Below are 19,603 nucleotides of genomic sequence, written 5' to 3' on the forward strand. Positions count from 1 at the left end.
ACAAATAAACTTAATTACCTCACCCCCAAAAAAATTTTTAAAAAGAAAGTTTAATACAATAGAGGGAATATAGCCCATATTTTATAACTATAAATGGAATATAACCTTTAAAAATTATGACTTGCTATGTTGTATACCTGTAACTGGTATAATATTGTACAACTATATCTCAATAAAAAAATTTTTTTAAAGAAAATTTTTTTATTGAGATATAGTTGTACAATTTTTTAAAGAAAAAAGAATTTGCTTTCTAGGTATAGATATATATAACTTTGGTTCTGTTTCTTCTCTGGAGAACCCTGGCTAATCCAGGGTCTGGAGTGCAGAGGAAGATGCCTCTGCTCGTGTTATAAAGACTGTTTTTTTTTTTTGCATATTTTGTATATTTTGAAGCAAGTCTTCTCTCTGCCCAGTTCCAGTTTTTTGTTTTTTGCTTTTTGTGTTTCTCTATGAGAACAGGCTGATCCTTGAGGCTCCAGACTTGCTGGAAATTTCCTGCCAAAATGAAAACGGCTCTGGTCAGCCCAAGGTGACAGTTTCCCCGTGTGACAATGAATATATATATATATATGTTCATATATAACTGAAAAATTGGGCTCTACACTGGAATTTGACACATTGTAAAATGATTATAAATCAATAAAAAATGTTTAAAAAAGTGACATTTTCCCCTATTCAACCCAATTTCAATTTTCAAGTTAAAAAAAAAAATCCTGCTGTTAACCAGGCTGCAATTTCAGCAGGAATTATGGAAACATAATCTCCTCTGGTCTAAAAACTAGAAGACAAAGGGTGGTGTAGATTCAGGAAGGATTGTCCCAGAATGAGCCACATGAGGCAAAGAGGAGTGTGTTTAGAACTGCTCAGCCTTCTCCCCCTGGAATGAATTATTTGGAAGACAAGGTCAGTCTTTGCAACAAAGGAGAACATTTTAGGCAGTGATTCAGAAGCACTGCCTCCACTATGCACTACTCCGACTTGAACTTTGGAAAAATAAGAGGCCTTTCCTTGTTTTCGTTCTCTGAACAGGCCTCAGCAAGCTGAGACTGAATGATCTTTATTTCTAAAAATAATACCAACTTGGATCTCTAAGCTGATTCTCTCCATAGGACACCAGAAACCATGCTGGGGCCGAGGGCAAAATACTGGGCAGACAGAACCAAGCGCGCTGGGAGTGACCCTCCCAACTTCAGCAAGGACAGTGGTAGGGAGCAGCTGCTCTGGTGGCCGCTGGAAAATCTGAAATGGAATCACAATGCAGAGTCTCAGAAGGACAGAACCTCTTCTGTCCAGGGTTTTGCAGGAATTCTTAGTGGAGGCCTTTGGAGGCATTTCAGGGTATCACCAATATGTTGCTGAAGACTGGTTCAAAGTGAGACCATCTAGTGCCTTCCAGAGTTCTGCGGAAGCTCCTGCCAAACAGAAGATGTTTCCTTGCCCATATCGCCAGATTTATAGCATCCCTGGTAGGATGAAATCATGGAGGGGGAAAGAGGCCAGGGGGCGTAGGGGCTGAGAAGGTGGAAGGTGAACATTAAGGAGAGTTTCGGTCAGCAGGCCAGCGGGACCCCCCCCCCCAAGTCTAAGACGCACTGGTTCTCAGCCAGGGCAAGGTTGCCCCCCGGGTACAGTGGCAATGGCTGGAGACATCTTTGGTTGCACAACTTGGGGAGTGCATCTAGGGGGCAGAGGTCAGGGAGACTGCTAAACAATGGTCCCCACTACAAAGGATAATCCAGCCCCAAATGTCAATAGTGCTGAGGATGAGAAACCCTGCTCTGGAGAATGAGCTAGGTCAGCAGTAAAGACCCAGAGCACAGGACAGCCACATCACCGCCACCGACCAGGCCCCACAGGGAACACAGCTATTTTCCCTTTCTCTCCCCCTGCCTCAACCTCTTGAGTAAGCCCAGCAGAGCGGGTGGCATGCGAGAGAGATGCCACGTCCCTGCTTCAGGGCTGGAGCCCCCGGGCTCGGGAAGGGCAGGGGTAATTTGAGACAAGTTTGGCTTTTTACGTGGATGGCTTAAACTCCCCAGTAGCGCTGACTTAATTAATCACAACAATAACAACAAAATGCCTGGAAAAGTGGAATCAGGTGCCTTAAAATGGAGCCTTACACCCAATGACAAAGGGAGTTTGGGCAGAGATCAGCTGGTGTTAGTTATTGAGTTACTGGAAACAACATTTTCTTAATGGTCTCTTCAACAAGACGAGTCTTTTTTTTCTTTAAGGACATGATTCTTTAATTTCATTGACATGATTCTTACAGCACAATATTTTTGAGAAAGTGATTTTAGCCCCAACCCATAGCTTAAGTTCTGTTTTTTTGACTATTAATCTGAATTAGGCTCACCTAAATTTCATACACAGATTTTTTTTTAATTAAAGGATAGTCAATTTACAATGTTGTGTTCATTTCTGGTGTACAGCATAGCGATTCAGTTATATATATATATTCCTTTTCATATTCTTTTTCATTATAAGCTATTACAAGGTATTGAATACAGTTCCCTGTGCTGTACAGTAGGACCTTGTTGTTACGACAAATCTAAAATGAAACTGGCTACGTACAGTGTTATATTGCTTAGCATGATGTCCAGCACAAAAGAGAGCTTGATGGATGTTATCATTTGTATTAAGAGGGAAGTGGAAAATGAGCAGGGAGCTGCTCATTTAAAGTTTCAGTTAAAGTGCAGAGACTGAGGAAAGCCGGGGCACTGATCAACAAGGCACTGGCTGGGGTTCCCAAGAATATATTTGGAGTCTCTTCTTAAGCTACATACTAGGTTCTTACAGGTAAAACAGTTCCCTAAGTTGTCCCCGTTCTCACTTCCTGAGGACAGTAACTATAGGGAAGTCCCCAAGGATGGCCACTGTCGGTCCCTCCTCCCCCTGGTGCTTGTGATGCTCTTCACACCAAGGGGGAGGCGCCCTGACTCCCTCCCCTGGAATCTGAGCTGGCCTTAGGGACTTGCTTGAGCCGTAGAATGTGGCACGTGATGTTCTGGGACTTCCAAGACTAAGGCATGAGAAGCCTTGTAGCTTCTGCCTGAGTATCTTGGGATGATCGCTCATGAGACATTCCCTCAGGGAACCCAGCCGCCCTGTCACATGGAGGGGCCACCCTGGCACTCTGGCTGACAGCCAGCCTCAACTGTCTCATGGAAGGGACCCATTTGGATGATCAGCCCATTGACATTGTAACTACATGAGTCTCCAAGTGAGAACCAGCCAGCAGAGCCCAGTCAACCCACCACGGACCCAATAAATTATTGCTTTGATAATGTGTTACCACTACATACATCTTAGGGTGATTTATTACTCTGAAAAATATCATTGGAACACTTTCCTAGGGAGTCAAGTACTTTCAGAAACATATGCTCCTTTCTCAGATGAAAAATTAATTGCCTTTCTAGTGACTGTCCAGGGATATCCAGGCTGGTGGAAAGATACAAGTCAAGCATCGTTCCAAGCCCAAGTTCCAGCTTAGGCGAAGTACTGACTGCTAAGCTCCTTGAATTGAGAGCCTTCCAGCCCCCCTCTCCTTCCCCACCTGCCCATTTCTTCCTCCTTCCCATTCTCTTCTTCCTGACACTCCTCCTCCATTCTTTCATAAATTTAAAGACACTATTCTGAAATAACCACCATAGAAACAGTCAGGTTCCTAGAAATCAGACCGATATCATGAAGGCACAGTGTGGGGAGGTGGACAGGGTAGGAACATCCAAGGCTAACTAACCACCAAGGTGAGAGTCCTCACAGTGGGGAGGTGAATTTATCTTCCTTTTGGGGGGAAAACAGAATCCCCTGGTAATTAAATACCAGTTAGATACTAAGAAAGAGCATTTTCAAAATCATTGCTTTTCAACAGGGAAATAAAAGTTGGGTCCTTTCAATGCACGAGGGTGCCGGCTTTGACACCCCCTAGTGGGAGTGACTGTAATAACTGCAGAGTCGGCCCCTCCTCTTCCCTTTTCCTGGAGCCTGGGTGGCAGCCAGCTTTGTCACTAGTCCCACATTCCCACGCCGGTGTCTGGGGGAATGTGGGCAGAGACTGTAATGGTATGTGTCACTTCTGTACTATGCCTGACTCATTTCCAGACATGAAATAATCACTGGGACTATGACAATTCACGACGCCCTTTTTGGGGGATGGGTGGAGAGGGGTGGTAATTAGGTTTACTTATTTATTTGTTTAAATGGAGGTACTGGGGGTTGAACCCAGGACCTCGGGCAAGCTAAGCATGTGCTCTACCACTGAGCTCTACCCTCCCCCGACCATGACGCCCTTGGAGAATTTTTTTGCGGCAGTTACAGAAATCTCCATGAGGCCTTTGAGTTTGCCTACCTGCTTGGAAAACAGGCTTCAGATCCTCCTTTTATGCTAAGTCAGCGGTTCCCAAATGTGTCTGCGTATTCGAATCACTGGGGGGCTTTGAAAAATTCTGCAGCTCAGGCCACACTCCAGACCAGTTAAATCACAATCTCTCGGGGTAGGACTCAGGGTGTTGAAGCTCCCCCAGGGGGTTCCAATGTGCTGCCTAGTTTGGGAGCTGTCATGCCCCATGACCCCATCAGCCGGTCCCACAGGCGTTGCCAGCTGGCTCTTTCTGCTTTCCTTGAGGAGTGTCCCAAGGCACTTAGCATGTCTGAGCCATTTATTTGGAAGAGCCTTCACAAATAAAGAAGCCTGGATTGTAAAATTTTCCATCGCTAAGGTATTTTCACTTTACTAAAATTTGAATGAGGGGCAGTATAGCTCGAGTGGCAGAGCATGTGTTTGGCACGCACAAAGTTCTGGGTTCAACCCCCAGTACCTCCTCTAAAAACATAAATAAACCTAATTATCTTCCGCCAACCCCCACCAAAATAAAATAATTAAATAATTTTTTTAAATTTAGGTATTTTTTCCAAATACAAAAAATACACTGCAGGCGTGGTTATCCTTAGTGGGGATGAGGCAGTGGCTGGAGGGGGTATCAGGAGATTCTAGGATTTTTTTTAAATTAATACAGGTGTTCTGGTTCACACATTCAGAGTTTATGGTCTGTGTGCTTTTCTGTTTGCATTTATTCCTCAATAACCGCCCCCCCTTACATTTTGTGTGACTATGAGGGGAAATACAGAGAAATAAAAAGGAAATAACCGTAACAGCCCAGGAGCAACACTTAGGGCCTCCACAAGCGACCCTCCTATTTAGACAAGGTGAGTCCCTCCAAATACTGCCACCAAAGCCCTGTTGGCCAGCCATCACCCCTGTAAGGGGAGGGAAGGTGACTCTGCACAGTTATATGAGGCTTAATGTACTGAACCCTGAATAATTAGTGCCAGGAGAAGCTGATGGAGATGAAGGTGGGATGCTCACACTGTCCCACAGACTCCGATTCTCTCTTTGATCTAATCAGGTTCATCTGAGCTCTCTTTTTGACCAAGCCTCAAACCCAGGGCTTCTGTGTTCCTCCTTGCAGAGTCCAGTTCTAGGAAGAATCCTGCTAAGTCAGTTGAGCCAGAATTCCCCCCATCCTCCACGTCTGATCACATTCAGTATTTGTTCCAGTTCCCCATCCTCTGTCATCCCCAGGTGGTGTCTGACTCCCCTGGCCTGCCTTCAGCAAGTTCTGCTAGGTCAGTTTAGCCAGAATCGCCCCTCACCCCTGATGTTTCCTCTTAGTAATCTTCCATCTACCGATCCCCCACCCTGCTCTTAGGCTATAAATTCGCACTTCTGCTTGTTTGGAGTTGAGCCCAGTCTCTACTCCGTCCCGTCCACTGCAACACCCTACTGTAGTGGTCTCTGCACCTATCACCCCAGTCCTGAATAAAGTCTGCTTTTGTCTTTTTTAACTAGTGTCCGGAATACATTTTCTTCTTTAACCCAAATCAGAATTTCAACTACATCCTTAGAAATGGACTTTTGTGCATCACAAAAGAGTGATCCTGAGAGGGACATTGCTGGTTCATTTTAAAAAAATTGGACAACATTGTATAATGACTATAACGCAATAAAAAAATGCTTAACAAAAATTGGAATAAACAAATTTATACTGTATAGCACAGAGAACTATATTCACTATCTTGTGGCTCATGGTGAACAAGAATATAAAAACGAATATATGTATATTCATGTATGACTGAAGCATTGTGCTGTATACCAAAAATTGACACAACATTGTAAACTGACTATACTTCAATAAAAAAAATACAAAAAAATGGGGTGAAATGCACATAACATAAACAAGTCAGTGGTATTTAGCACCTTCACGATGTTGTGCAACCATGACCTCTACCCAGTTTCAAACCTGTTCATCACCCCAGAATAAAACCTCTGTTCATTAAACATTTACTCCCCATGTCCTTCTCCCTCCAGCCCAATCTGCTCTCTGTCTTTACGGATTTACCTATTAAGACATTTCATTTGAGTGGAATCACACACAGTATGTGGCCTTTTTTGCACCTGGCTTCTATCACTTCTTTCATGTAACATTCTTGAGTTTCCTCCACCCGGTAGCACAGCTCATGACCTCAGCCCTCTTTATGGCCAGATACTATTCCATGATATGCATAAGCCACATTTCTTTACGCCCTTCATCTGCTGATGGACACTTGGGTTGTTTCTACCTTTTGGTTATTGTGACGAGAGCTGCTATGAACATACGTGTACAAGGTTTTGTGTGGACACGTGTTCTCATTTCTCTTGGGTAAATACCCATGAGTCGAATTGCTCTGAGACATGGTAACTCTATGTGTTTAACTTTTTGAGAAACTGAGTCTCCCGTTTTTAAAAGATATTTTTCTCAAGGGCTGGTGGGTATTCCAGATTTGCTTTCCACATCTCTTATGACCATCTTTTCACGGGTGACCTGCTAGTCTTTGTTGAGTACATACAACATCCATGTCTTGGTTTTGATTAGAATTGGGTTCCTACTGTTCCCCTCCGGGTCCTCAGCATTTCAGAAATGCCTGAGACCTCAGAGACACGGCCCTCAGCATCCCCAGGTTTGCCCGCCTCCTCGCCGCCACTCAGCATTTCCCCAGTCAGCACGGCTCCTGTGCCACTAATGGCTGCAAATCAGGGTAACAGATCCACCCCTGAGGACTCAACAGACCTCACCCCTTAGGAGTAACACTTACTCCTGCCAAGAGATGAAGGCGGCAGATCTGATTTCATGCTAATCATATTCTGCAGTTTCTGTCTTCCCTCCTTAAGTGCTCAAAGTTCTGCATCTGAGCACCAAGTGGTCACAGATACTTGTCACGTGGCATCTGGAACTCAGCCTAAAATGCTAGGATCTTTGTGCTCATTTGCAAATGCCAAGTTCTGATGGCTATGGGTTTTTCTAGGTCATGCGAGTCAGGAAGACTGATGTGTCGTTTTAACTCTGCATCGGAGCTGGCTGTCTATCCCTCCCTCCTGGGGCCCATCAGCCTGCTGTGGGGAGCCTGGAGGAGGTGGGTGTTGGACCGTGCCCTTCCTGGGCTCTCTGCAGCAGCCACCTGGTGCCCAGATGGGGCTCCCTCCCCTAGATGCTCTGCTGCATCTGCCAGAGGGATGCGGTTGGGAGAGGTCAGTTCATAAGCATTTCTCGAGGACTTCTGTGTGCAGAGCTGCACCGACTGCTCTTCTAGGAAGGAGACAGAAAGAGAAAAGAAAGGAGACATTCTTTGGCTGCCACCTATGAGCTCCTCACCATTCAGGAGCATCCTCCAGGCCCACTGCATCCTCTGTTTTTAAAGAATAATTTCATGAATTAGTCTATAAGCTTTGACAGGTAATCACTTGGTTCCCCACTCTATTTTGAAATAAGTTTCAGAGGAGGCTGCTAGGATCATCTGACGGTGTCTTGAAGGAGAAATGACATCTTAACTCATTTTCAAGATGCCAGTCACGTTGCCGTGGTCAGCACTTGAGGGCAATGTGCAAAAAGAACAAGGAACTGCTTTTGGAAATAGCTCTCCTGTCTGATCAGAACCATCATTCCCTTGGCTGCGCAAAGCCTTTAGGGGCACCCGTGTGGAATGAGGTTACGATGTCCCTTGCCCCGGGTCCCTCTCCTCGGCCCCAGCTGTCCAGCCCATCCTGTATAATCATTACTTAAATTACCAGGGTGTGTCTGAAAAGAATCGAACGATTTGACCTTCAGGAGGCCAGCCTCCAGGGAAGAGGAATTTCTATTTTCAGGATGTGGATAATGAGCGTCAGGGGCATGCAAGAGCCACTCTTGGCTTCGGGTCTTTTTCTGCAACTTAGCGAAGCAGGGCGCTGGTCCCTCTTTTGCCTCCAACGAAGGAGAAGGCCTCAAGGGCTGCATGTTTCAGATGAGAGCAGAGGGGCGCATCCCGAGGGGGACACCAGGGGCCAGCAGGGCGCCTGGATCGGGCGTTCCCGGAGGCGGTGTGCGCTTCTGTGGAGCCGGTGAGAGAGGACTTCACCTTGGCTCCGCGGAAGGGGTCCATCCGCAGGTAGGAGGAAACCACCCTAGGCCGTAAGCGCAAACGCACTGCGTCCAGCCCATTGTCTGTTTGCTTTGGGAATAGTCCAAGGACACGGCTTAGCTTTGGGGAGATGTGAAAGTGGAAAACATTACACAACAAAAAGCCCCCGGAAAACCGTGTACACACCCATCCCCTTGGCCTGGACGCCAGGCTGCTGCGAGATAAAAGCGGCTGGGCTTTCCTGCTCCCCGACTGCAGAGGTGCCAGCCCCCCTTCCTGCTTCCCAGAAGTTCTACTTCTGGGACTCACCCAAAGCAGTTTGACATACAACTGTTGGCTTCTCTTCCCTTGAATGAGATGTTCACCAGTGCACAGGGTCTCTCAACCAGTTTGAACGAGCAAGTGATTACCAGGCACAGTTAGGGGGAAGGGTATAGCTCAGTGGTTAGAGTACACACTTAGCATAGACGAGGTCCTGCGTTCAAATCCCAGTACCTCCATTAAAATAACTAAATAAACCTAATTACTACTCCCCCCCAAAAAAACCCTAAAAACAGTGCTGGTGGAGGTGGGGGGCTGGCTGCAGCCTCACAAGTATCCAGGATGTGGAATTGGGCACTGGAGACCTGCTCAGAGCCTGTACTTGGCCCAAACTGGAGATGATGTCAGCAGGAGCCTATGGAATGTTTCTAGACACAGTTCTCTATGTGGTTGGCCTGGTCCAGCCCTACCACAGAGAAGCAGAAGTAGCTGGACTATTCGGTCACATGACCGGAATTAAGTGGGCCACTCATTTCTGTGTGACACCCAGTGGGCTTCCTGCAAAGTGGATTGGGGAATTCTGCCAGGCTGGAAATGAATGGGTGGGCCTGTTCCCCAGCCCTTCCTCAGGTGAAGAGCTATAATTACTATGTTTTAGTAAAGATGCCAATTTCTCTCTCTTCAGTAATTTTTTTTTTCTTCCCTTGGGTAATTTTAAAAAAATGGAAAAAATGTAGGAGCCTCTGCCTGATGAGTCAAAGACCACAAAGACTACAGAATCACATGTCAACGTCAGCAAGGCTGTTTTCGGCCCCATACGACAAATGCTTATTTGGGGGAAAGCAAGTCCCTGATCTGTGGTCAGTTGGTAGCCCTGGGGAGGTGGGAATGCTAAGAAAGAAGGTTCTGTAGCTAAATAAGGACATGGTTCCCAGACTCTCCCTACCTAACTGTGGTTGGCAGAATAACAGCCCCCCAAGGTGTCTGCGTTGTAATCCCAGGGACCTGTGTTACCTTATATGGCAAGAAGGATTTGGCAGAGGTGATGAAATTGAATTAAGTTAAGGCTCTTGAATGGGGAGATTCCCCTGGGTTATCCAGATGGGGCCAATGTTATCACAGACAGGGGTCCCTGTAAGAGGGAGGTAGGAAGGATAGAGAAGATGTGATAGCAGAAACAAAAGTCAGATGGAGACCAGAAGATGCTATACTGCCAGCTTCGGAGGTGAAGGAAGGGGTCCTGAGCCAAAGAATGCAGGTGGCTTCTGGAAGCTAGAACAGGCACCACAGCCCTGCCAATCCATTTGAAACTTCTGACCTCCAGGACTGCAAGATTATTAATAAATTGGTGCAGCAATAGGAACCCAATACACTAACACAAAACTCGGCTTTGTTCTTCCAAGGACAGGGGAATAAACCCATTGGCTCAGGAAGCCAAAGATGCTCTAAGCCAAGGTGTGAGGTAAGATCTGAAAGTCAAGGGGGCCAAGGTGGTGTGCAAGCCTGGGCAAGGCCACCTGGCAGCCAGTGCAGACATAAGTAACTCCTCTGAACAGGTCAGCTACACTGGGAGGGGGGCAGGTCCAGCTCCCAGACACCCTTTCCTCTGACACCCACATGAACATGCACTGTTCCCCTCTTTTGAGACACCTAGTATGGCTATAGATATTTTTATTTTTTAATTAATTTTTTTTTTTGGCTGGTGGGAGAGGTAATTAGGTTTATTTATTTATTTAAGTGGAGGTACTGGGGGTTGAACCCAGGACCTCGTTCATGCTAAGCACTCACTCCACCCTGGGCTATATACCCTCCCCAATATTTTCAATTTTTAAAAAATGTATTTCTTTTAAGGGGGAGGGTATAGCTAAAGTGGTAGAGTACATGCTTAGCATAAACAATGTCCTGGGTTCAACCCACAGTACCACCTCTAAAACTAAATAAGTAAACCTAATTACCTCCCCCTAAAAATAAAATAAAAATTTCTTCCTTTTTGAATTAAAAAAATTTTTTTTTCAATTTAATGGAGGTACTAGGGATTGAATCCAGGACCCTGTGCATGCTAAGCACATCCTTTACCACTGAGCTATGACCTACCACCCCCTTGTTGTTATATTTTTTAATTAAAAGTGTGATACGTCTGGGGGGGAGGGATAAATTAGGAGTTTGGGATTAACAAGTACGCAGAACTGGCTGGCACTCTGTGAAGTCTCTTTGAAGTTTCTCTAAAACCATAAACCCCCCACTCCCGGACTCCAGGGTTCTCCCTGTGCCCCTATGCCCAGAGCCGGGGCCGACTGACACTTTTAACAGACACTTTTAACCTCCATTCTGGGCTTCTGGATCCTCTGCAAGCCTGCATTTCTTCAAGATACAAACATCTTCCCTTGATGTGTATTTATCTCAACAAAACTAACTGCCCGCACAAAATAGCTAATGCTCTTGCCTATAGCAACGTATCTATTAAACTTTCCTTTGTCTCTTCACTTTCTTTGTTTCTGGTCAGTTCTTTTACTGCCCGCAATGCCGGCCAGCCATGTTCCCCAACAAGACACATATTACTAGATACAAAATAGATAAACAACAAGGACCTACTGTGTAGCACAGGGAACTATACTCCATTTCTTGTAATAACATATAATGGAAAATAATCTGAAAAGATATATATACGTATATGTATAACTGAATAGCTTTGCTGTATGTCTGAAACTAACACTGTAAATCAACTACACTTCAATAAACAATAAAATCAAAAAGAAAAAAGTGTGATACATCCATTCACACTAGAGTCCTGATAACTTACTGATTTCCCTCCCAGAGTAATCTGCATTTGGAAAAGAACATGCCCACAGGAGTTAATGCAGACCCTAAAAGAATCAATCAGCCAAATCTTTCACAGGGAAGAGGACCATGGGATAATGGAGGCAGGGACTGGGTGGTGCACGTACAAGTCAAGGAACCCCAAAGTTCGCCAGCCAACCACGAGAAGTAAGGGAAGAAGCCTGGAACAGGCTCTCCGTCAGGGCTCTCAAAAGGAACTGACCCCGCCAGCATCTTAATCTTGGGCTTCTTGAGAACAGTTGACAGTGCACTTCTGTTAAGCCATCCAGTTTGTGGTGCTTTGTTTTGATAACCCCACAAGACTCGTAAAATTGCCCTCAAATGCCGGATGAAGAGTGGAGGGGATATGGCTGGCAGGCTTCCACACTGAGGGCTGTGGAAGCGAATTTCCCTGAAAAGGAGGCTGACAGGTGAGGGCAGAGCCCAGAGGCCCAGAAGAGACCTTGGTTCCCAGCCACAGCAAGGACACCGATCGGGACAAAGAGGCCCCCCAAGAGGTAGAGCTAGACTCTATCACACCCAGAGTAGCAGAACCACTGCAGAAACAGAAACTCTGATCGCTCCCTGCACACAGCCAAGAATTCTGTGTGGCCAGTCTGCCCTCCTGGACCTCCAAGCCCCACCGCTAGCCCAGCATCTCCAACGCCTGACATGGTCAGCAGAATCTAGGAAACTCTCAGAATGGAAAGCCACATCTGGGGCTGTACCAGTGAGACAGGAAGGGGACAGGGCACAGCCGTTCAAGGAATGATACAGCAGTTAACATCAAAATGGTGTGAGAGTCAACCCCCAGTAGGCCTTGAAGCTCAAGATGGTGGGAGATTTGACTCCTAGTAGAACTTGAGCTTTATTATACACCCATTGTAATATATTAACATGGTGAATAACATGCCCACAGATGCCATGACAGTCCCAAGGCTAGCCACAAAAGTCAAAGAGTGGGTAATGGCCAACTTCCTGGGAATCCCAGCCCCTTCCCCAGGCTAGTTAGACAGGTCCTTCCACTTATTAGCATATGAAGCCACTGAGCCTGTAGAAACTGGCAACATGGCACCTCTTAGCAGCCGCCCTCTCTCTCCCTCTTAGAGAGGGCTGTCTATGTCCCTACTTTTAATCTGAGCACCCAAACCCCACACCTCGTGGCCTTTCTCTTGCCTTTCAAAGTATCTCTCTGAATAAATCTACCTTTACTCAACTGTGGCTCGCTCTTGAATTCTTTCCTGTGTGAAGCCAAGGACCCACACTTGGCGGGCATGTCCCACGGGCTCAGCCAAAGCCTGGGACACGGCCCTCCTCACTCCCCACATTCGTTTTTCCTGCATCACCACCAGAACACAAGTCTTAAGTAGAGTTTGCAGGGCTGGACACCTCCCTTCCCCACCCTTGCAACCTCCCAGGCAGAAAGGACTCGAGGTCCAGGGAGGCCTTGAAGCCCTGTATTTCAATTTGGGAGCTGAAACCTCCAGGGAAGGTAGCTTCAGGGAAAGGTGAGGTGGCAGGAATCCTCTTCTAATAAAAGCAAGTCATTTGCCATCTGGCGGCCTTGGCTCCAAGTTTCCAGAGAGCTGGGCCAGGCCCAATGAATTCCTGCTTTCTTTCTTTGAAGAAGGGGAAAGAAAAAGGAGGGGGTGTTCTCAGGTGTGTCCACCTGGGGAGGCTGCCCACAAGGAGGAAGGGGGTGGCTGAGGAAGATAGAAAGGCAGTCTCTCTCACCTGAAAGACAGGTGCTACCTGCTGGCTGAGCTGTGGGATGGCGATCAGGGCAGAGCAAGCCTGATGCCAGACCTGTACATAGCAGCAAGCTGCTTAATCAGGACCTAGAGACAGACGCCTGGAGAGGGCTTTGGGATGCTTCCTCTTTCTTAGGGAAACTGAGTAGCTGGGCTCCTGGGGCAGCTCCTGCAGCAAGTGACCCACCAGGACGACATATAAATATCAGCAAGAAGTCTGGGTTCAGCTCTGCCTTCCAGGCTGGGGGTTGGGACCCGGGTTTGCTTCTGGGCTCTGTGGGGGAACTGGTTCCCTGGTTTAGGCAAGACCCTTCACCTCTCAGGGTTTCGGTTCCCCCAGTTATCGAAAGAAGAAAAGCATCTTGTTCTTGCCCAATCCTGGCACTTGCGCCAGGGATGCCGATGAGTTTCTGGAGCCGAGATAAGCTCTTTAGAGAGGGACGGGAGGGCAGTGTGTGCCTGGAGAGAGGCAACCTGGGAGGCGGAAGGTGACGGACAAGAATGAAGAGGGCAGAAGCAGAGGCCGTGCGAGTGGGGTGGGGGCAGGGGGAGAGGCGGCAGGGAGGACAGAGGAGCCTTTGTGCGGACTGGAACCGAGGCCAGAGGGCTCAGCCCTTCACCTCCCTCCCACTGGGCCCCCGGAGGCCGGATAATGAACCCAGCAGGCTGCCCCGCCCCCATCACCGCTCGGTTTCCAGTCAACCCCGCTCCCGCCCAGCGCCGCTACCCCAGGGGCTCCAGTCTAGGGCGCCGGGAGGAAGAGGGACCCTGTGGCAGGTGGGCTTTCTCACTACGGGCTCGTGCACAGCTAGGTCTTCCTTTTCCGGTGCCTCAGTTTCCCACTAGGCTCCAGGGTTTAAGGCAGCGGCTTTTCAGGACTGACGGAAGTGCCCTTTAGAGCCGGGGAGAAGGGGGAGGCTGCTCTGGCGGTCTCCGCAGCTACCTCCCTCCAAGGCTGAGACCTCGGGGAGCATCACCGACTTCTAGACGCCTGGAGAGGGCTTTGAGATGCTTCCTCTAGACGCCAAAGCCTTGACTTTGACCGTATAGCCCTCGCTGAAGAAGGCAGGAGAAAGGGGAGGGGAGAAGACGCGAGAGGGATCGAGACGCGGCTCCAGTACGGAGCCCCCTCCTCCCGCCGCCGCTTGCGTCCCCGCATCGCGTGACCGCGGCACTGCGGCTGCAGCACCGCGCTCTCCTCCCGATGCTGGATTCCTGGGGGTGGGGGTGGGGGGCCTGGAAGTTTGGGACCAGACCTCGGCAGACCAGGGCCCCGGCGCAGCCAGAGGGTGATGACGTCCCGCCCCTGCTCCCTCCCCTAGTTCCTAGTTTCGCAATTTCTAGACCGGTGAAAACGTCGCTGAGTCACCTTCACGGAACGCGCTCGGGACGCTCAGTACCCAGCCAGGGCTGTCCCCGGGCCACGCAGGACGGAGGTGGCCTCCACCAGGACGCGCTCCAGGCTACCGGACGGGGGATCCGCGCATCCCAGCCAGCGCCTCCCCACTACCGGTGGATCCTTGGGCTCCGCCCCCTCCCCAGGTGTTGGGAAACGGGGCCGGGCCACCTGGGTCCTCGGGAGGAGAGGGTACCGCGGAGGCGTGCCCGAGTTACTGGCGCCGCCGAGACCTGCCTCTTCTTGACTTTAAGGAGGGGTGGGAAAAGAGGTGTGTGTTAGTGTCGGATAGGGGCAGGTGTGGGCGCGTGAGCTCACCTGCACCACCTCAGCCTCCTACAGCAGTTTGGTGGTGGTGGTTGTTGTTTTTCTAACTTTGGCCTTACCTGATCCGGTCACCAAGTCAGCCTTGGCAATTTCCTCCTCTGGTTCGCCGCAAACAATCCCCCAGGGAGTTTACTCCAGTTGGTCGCGGACACGTTCAGGTCAGACACTTACTTGCCTGTATCACACCTGCACTGACACGCGTCCCTGTTGCTTCCGTTAAAGTGAAAACTCCCGGGCCTGTTTGCATCTTCCCGCTGAGCCAGTGGGAGCGGCGGGGGACACGCCCCCGATGCTCGGCTCCCCAATCCGGATGGGGACCCCTAGGCCTGTGTACACCGCCAAGCTCCTCTCAGGTGGGTGAGGGGCGTGGGCGTGGATTGCCCGCTGCAGGGCAGCTTCTCTGGCCTAGATGAGCCTCGAAGTTGTCCTCTGGGAAAATGATCCAACTTTTGAGGTTCTTGACAAGGCCGCCTCCTCCGGACCGCAGCCACCCTGTGCCGGTCGCCCGCCCTCCTCGGAAAGGTGCTCCTGGCTGCCTGGGCTTCGGTAGCTGTGCTGCCGAGCTGCCTCGTCAGGAGGCTAAAAATAACTCTCTGGGGGAGAACCGGAGCGGCTGGAGAGACGCTCCTGGCATTCCGGGGGGCACCCGGAGAGGTCTGGGCCTCGAATTTCTGGGGGCGCGAAGGGGACGCTGCACGTCCGGCAGTTTTGGGGGAAGATCCCCAGGGCAGGAGGTCGTAGCATCCAGGGGCAGGCGAGGGTCTGCCCGGAGCCCTGAACCACATGCGCTTGGAGCCCCGCCCGGGGACCGCTTTGACTCCTCGGCCTGCGCTGCGCGTTCACCCTCCGCGCCCGGGACAACGCGCTCGCGGCGCGCGGCTCGTGGCCGGAGGCGGGCGGCCCTGGCGGTGCCGGGCGCCGGTTCCACCCCCAGGAACGCGGGGAGCGCGGGGGCGTGGCCAGACCCGGCGCTGAGGCACAGCGCCCTCCCCGAAGTTGAGCGAAAAGTTTGAGGCCGGAGGCAGCGGGGCCGTGCAGTGTTTGCCCGGCCCTCCACAAGTCCCTCAGACGCGAGGCTGAGCCCAGGAGGAGCTGCGTACCGCCTTGGCCACTGTGGGGAACGGAGGTGGCGAGTCCCCAGCAAACCAGACCGACTGGGTAGGGCTGGCTGCTAGCCCTGCCCTCTCTCCACCCTTGGCTCCTGGGCGGCGGAGGGAACTGGCCATGCGGTGCATGGCCTCAGCGCCCATTCGGTTCTGGCTGAGGGAGGCGGTGGCTGGCGGCCGGGCTCCGGCTGAGCCCATGCACGACTCCGACGCTGCTCCCAGGAGCCCGGCGCGCGGCACGGCGACCCCGGCCGCTCCAGAACTCGGTGTAGAAGACCCGACGACCCGGCTGTTTCGGGGCGGGGATCGCTAGCCCCGAACTTCATGCCCTGCGATGTCCGCTCAAGTTCTGGGATTTTTACGCAACTGGAATCCCCTCCCCCTGGCAACACCCAGAGGATGAGGAGCTGATTCCCCGGAGAGAGCCACGGGGCTTTGACTCATCGTCGGGCCAGAACCCGAAGCCCCAGAGAGAGGGACCCTTCACCTCTGGGGGTGGGGGCTTAGTTCTAGGACAGGAGAACCTTTGGTGGCACTGGACCTCGGCTCTCCGGACCTCTCGGAAAACTAGAAGATGCCGGAGAGCGCGGCTTCCCGCCCGTGGTCCAAGGATCTAGCGGGGCGCCCCCCACTTCAGGAGGCCGTTCCGGACTCCACCAGCGCTGTCTCCTCTCCCTCAGATCCGGCAACCGCAGAGAATGACGCGGGTGCCCCCACAGCCCCGGCTGCCGGCGGAGAGGGCGAGCCCTACAGCCAGCACCGCGACACCCGCCTGGGCAGCACCGATAAGGAGCTGAATGCAGGAGCCGCTGCCGCGCACAGCTCCGCGACAGCGCCGGGGACCCCCCGGCAGGCGGAGCCACGGGTCGAGGTCATGGACGCAGGTTTGTGGGCGCTTGGCCGAGAGTCTGTTGGGGGATCCATTCTCTTTCACCAGGAATGATGGCCAGAGTCAGTGTGACAAAAGAGAAGGGCTGGGGACTCTGGAGAAAACACTCCCCAACTCCATCCCCCCTAGCCATAAGCTGGCCAGGCCTGAGCTAAGGGCCGGGTGGTGTCGCGGCACCCTCCCTGGAGCTCCCCACTGAAGGCCGCTGCCTCTGGCCAGACTCTATTGAATCAATTACGCGGGGATTTCATGCACCGCGTTTCAGTGCTCCTGTTGTGATCCTCAGGCCTCTAGTGGCCAGTTGGAGACATGGCCTTTTCGGGCTTCTCTACAGCGGTGGGCCCCCTGAACCTGCTCCCACGGCCCTGCCACGTGCTGGTGCTGTTGAACCCGCGAGGGGGCAAAGGCAAGGCCCTGCCACTGTTCCGGAGCCACGTGCAGCCCCTGCTGGCCCAGGCCGATGTCTCCTTCACGCTGATGCTCACTGGTGAGTGCCTCCCCAGGGGGTGCAGGGAGCTTCCCCTGCCAAGGACCACTCCCTCACCACAACCCCACCTTGATAGCCTCCCTGTCTCTCCGCAGAGCGGCGAAACCACGCCCGGGAGCTGGTGCGGGCGGAGGAGCTGGGCCGCTGGGACGCATTGGTGGTCATGTCTGGAGACGGGCTGATGCACGAGGTGAGGCCCCCACCAGGAAGCTGGGTTGTGGTCGCGGGGGAAGGGTGCTTCTCAGGCTGGGGCCAATTGTGCTCCCACAGGTGGTGAACGGGCTCATGGAGCGGCCTGACTGGGAGACCGCCATCCAGAAGCCCCTGTGCAGCCTCCCAGCTGGCTCTGGCAATGCGCTGGCAGCGTCTTTGAACCATTATGCCGGGTGAGAGCCCGGGGCCTGAGTGGGCCCCAGTTTCCCCAGTGTCACCCTACTGCCAGGCTTTCTGAGTTCCCAAGTGCTGGGGTAACTTCCACCCCCTCTTCCCTGGGGTCTCGACCCCCAGTTCTGGGGCCCTTCCTGGTGACTCCAACTGGCTGCCTCCACCTGCTCCATCTGTCCTTCCTACAAACCCCCTAGAGACTCAGTGTCACTTTGCCTGCCCCAGCTCCCCAGAAGAGGAAGGGGCGGGTGTATGAGGGTTCCTGACCATCCCATCTGACTTTTTCCCCTGCAGCTACGAGCAGGTGACAAACGAAGCCCTCCTGACCAACTGCACACGGCTGCTGTGCAGCCGGCTGCTGGCACCCATGGATCTGCTGTCCCTGCAGACGGCCTCAGGGCTGCGCCTCTTCTCCGTGCTCAGCCTGGCTTGGGGGTTTATTGCTGACGTGGATGTAGAGAGTGAGAAGTTCCGGTGCCTGGGCGAGAAGCGCTTCACCCTGGGCACCTTCCTGCGCCTGGCAGCCCTGCGCACCTACCAGGGCCGCTTGGCCTACCTCCCTGTAGAAACAGTGGTCTCCAAGACGTTCCCCTCCCGTGATCGGGTCCAGCAGGCCCAGCAAGGCCCCGTGGACACCCACCTGGTGCCCCTGGAGGAGCCAGTGCCCTCTCATTGGACTGTGGCACCGGAGCAGGACTTTGTGCTGGTGCTGGCGCTGCTGCACTCACATCTGGGCAGTGAGATGTTTACTGCACCCATGGGCCGCTGTGCGGCCGGCGCGATGCATCTGTTCTATGTGCGGGCAGGCGTGTCGCGGGCCATGCTGCTGCGCCTCTTCCTGGCCATGGAGAAAGGCAGGCACATGGAGTGTGAGTGTCCCTACTTGGTGTATGTGCCTGTGGTTGCCTTCCGCCTGGAGCCCAAGGATGGGAAGGGTGTACTTGCTGTCGACGGGGAATCGGTGGTCAGCGAGGCTGTGCAGGGCCAGGTGCAACCAAACTGCTTCTGGATGGTCAGTGGCCACGTGGAATCCCCACCCTCTCTGGGGCGACAGCCCCCACCCAGCTGGAAGCCCCAGCAGAGGCCAGCTCTGGAAGAGCACCCATGATTCCATGGGCCTTGCTGGGGCTTGCCTGTTGTCTCGGTTTACCTGGCGCTCAGGAGCCTCCCTCCTCCCCCAGGACTGGAGGGCCTGCCTGCAGCTCATGTAGGGGTGGGGAGGCGGAGGATGAAGTGGGGCAAGGCCAGACTCTGCCCACCAAAGGCCAGAATGAGGTCCTGGGCCCAGAGCCCAGCTGGTTGGGCCTCGCTGCCTGTGGCAGCCACTCTATTTTGTTATGGGAACCCCACCCCCTGAATCAAATCCAAATAAAGTGACATTCCCAGCCAACTGGTCTTGTCCTAGGGGTTGGGGGTTGGGGTCTTGCTTCTGCCAAGGCTCTAGAACTTAACGTTAGTGATGCCCAATGGTGCCTCCTGGATTGGGCAACGTGGGGTACTGGCCCCTGGGAATAGCCATTTTGGTGGTGGACACAGGACCAGAGCTGGTCCAGGCTGCTTTTGCGGTGGGGTTGGGGGGTGGGGGGCCTGCCCCAGTGATGATTATACCACATTTGGCCTGGAGACAACTGCCTCTCCCCACCAGGAGGAAGACAGGCTCAGAGCGAGTATGTCTTACCCAGGGCCACACAGCCAGCTAGTCTCAGTGAAAAGTGAAAATGAGTTAGGGGCACTGGGGAAAACTGGCAA

General features: G+C 52.0%; 2 protein-coding genes across 6 annotated transcripts in view; one reads left to right on the forward strand and one right to left on the reverse strand.

The window, feature by feature from the left end:
- The window catches only part of PRPSAP1 (phosphoribosyl pyrophosphate synthetase associated protein 1), a 44,489-nt gene extending 29,423 nt beyond the window's left edge, over positions 1 to 15,066 (reverse strand). Inside the window, exon 1 of the mRNA XM_015235322.3 lies at positions 15,048 to 15,066. The gene's annotated coding sequence lies outside the window, so the exon portion shown is untranslated. The remainder of the gene's footprint in view (positions 1 to 15,047) is intronic.
- SPHK1 (sphingosine kinase 1) lies at positions 13,903 to 19,244 on the forward strand. 5 transcript variants are annotated; one of them, XM_072939631.1, is made up of 8 exons: positions 13,984 to 14,042; positions 14,610 to 14,807; positions 15,211 to 15,341; positions 16,775 to 16,978; positions 17,318 to 17,470; positions 17,566 to 17,660; positions 17,741 to 17,856; positions 18,149 to 19,244. In XM_072939631.1, exons 3-8 carry the CDS (start codon positions 15,278 to 15,280, stop codon positions 18,960 to 18,962), a joined length of 1,446 nt encoding a protein of 481 aa, XP_072795732.1. In that variant the 5' UTR covers positions 13,984 to 14,042; positions 14,610 to 14,807; positions 15,211 to 15,277; the 3' UTR covers positions 18,963 to 19,244. The 5 variants fall into 5 exon arrangements, with proteins under 5 accessions (XP_072795731.1, XP_031541640.1, XP_072795732.1 ...); XM_072939630.1 differs by lacking the exon at positions 14,610 to 14,807 and having other exon boundaries at positions 13,903 to 14,042; XM_072939629.1 differs by lacking the exon at positions 13,984 to 14,042 and having other exon boundaries at positions 14,455 to 14,807.
- The last annotated feature ends 359 nt before the right edge of the window (positions 19,245 to 19,603 follow it).

This window comes from Vicugna pacos, chromosome 16 (genome assembly GCF_048564905.1).
Source record: "Vicugna pacos chromosome 16, VicPac4, whole genome shotgun sequence".
Classification (NCBI taxonomy): Eukaryota; Metazoa; Chordata; class Mammalia; order Artiodactyla; family Camelidae; genus Vicugna; species Vicugna pacos.

Excerpts from the sequence above, each read along its gene's own strand:
- SPHK1 (XM_072939629.1), top strand. The coding sequence starts at position 14,470 with ATGCTGGATTCCTGGGGGTGGGGGTGGGGGGCCTGGAAGTTTGGGACC. Across the intron at positions 14,808-15,210 it reads GGGCTCCGCCCCCTCCCCAG|TGAAAACTCCCGGGCCTGTT; the intron begins GTGTTGGGAAAC and ends CTTCCGTTAAAG. Across the intron at positions 16,979-17,317 it reads GGTCGAGGTCATGGACGCAG|CGGTGGGCCCCCTGAACCTG; the intron begins GTTTGTGGGCGC and ends GCTTCTCTACAG.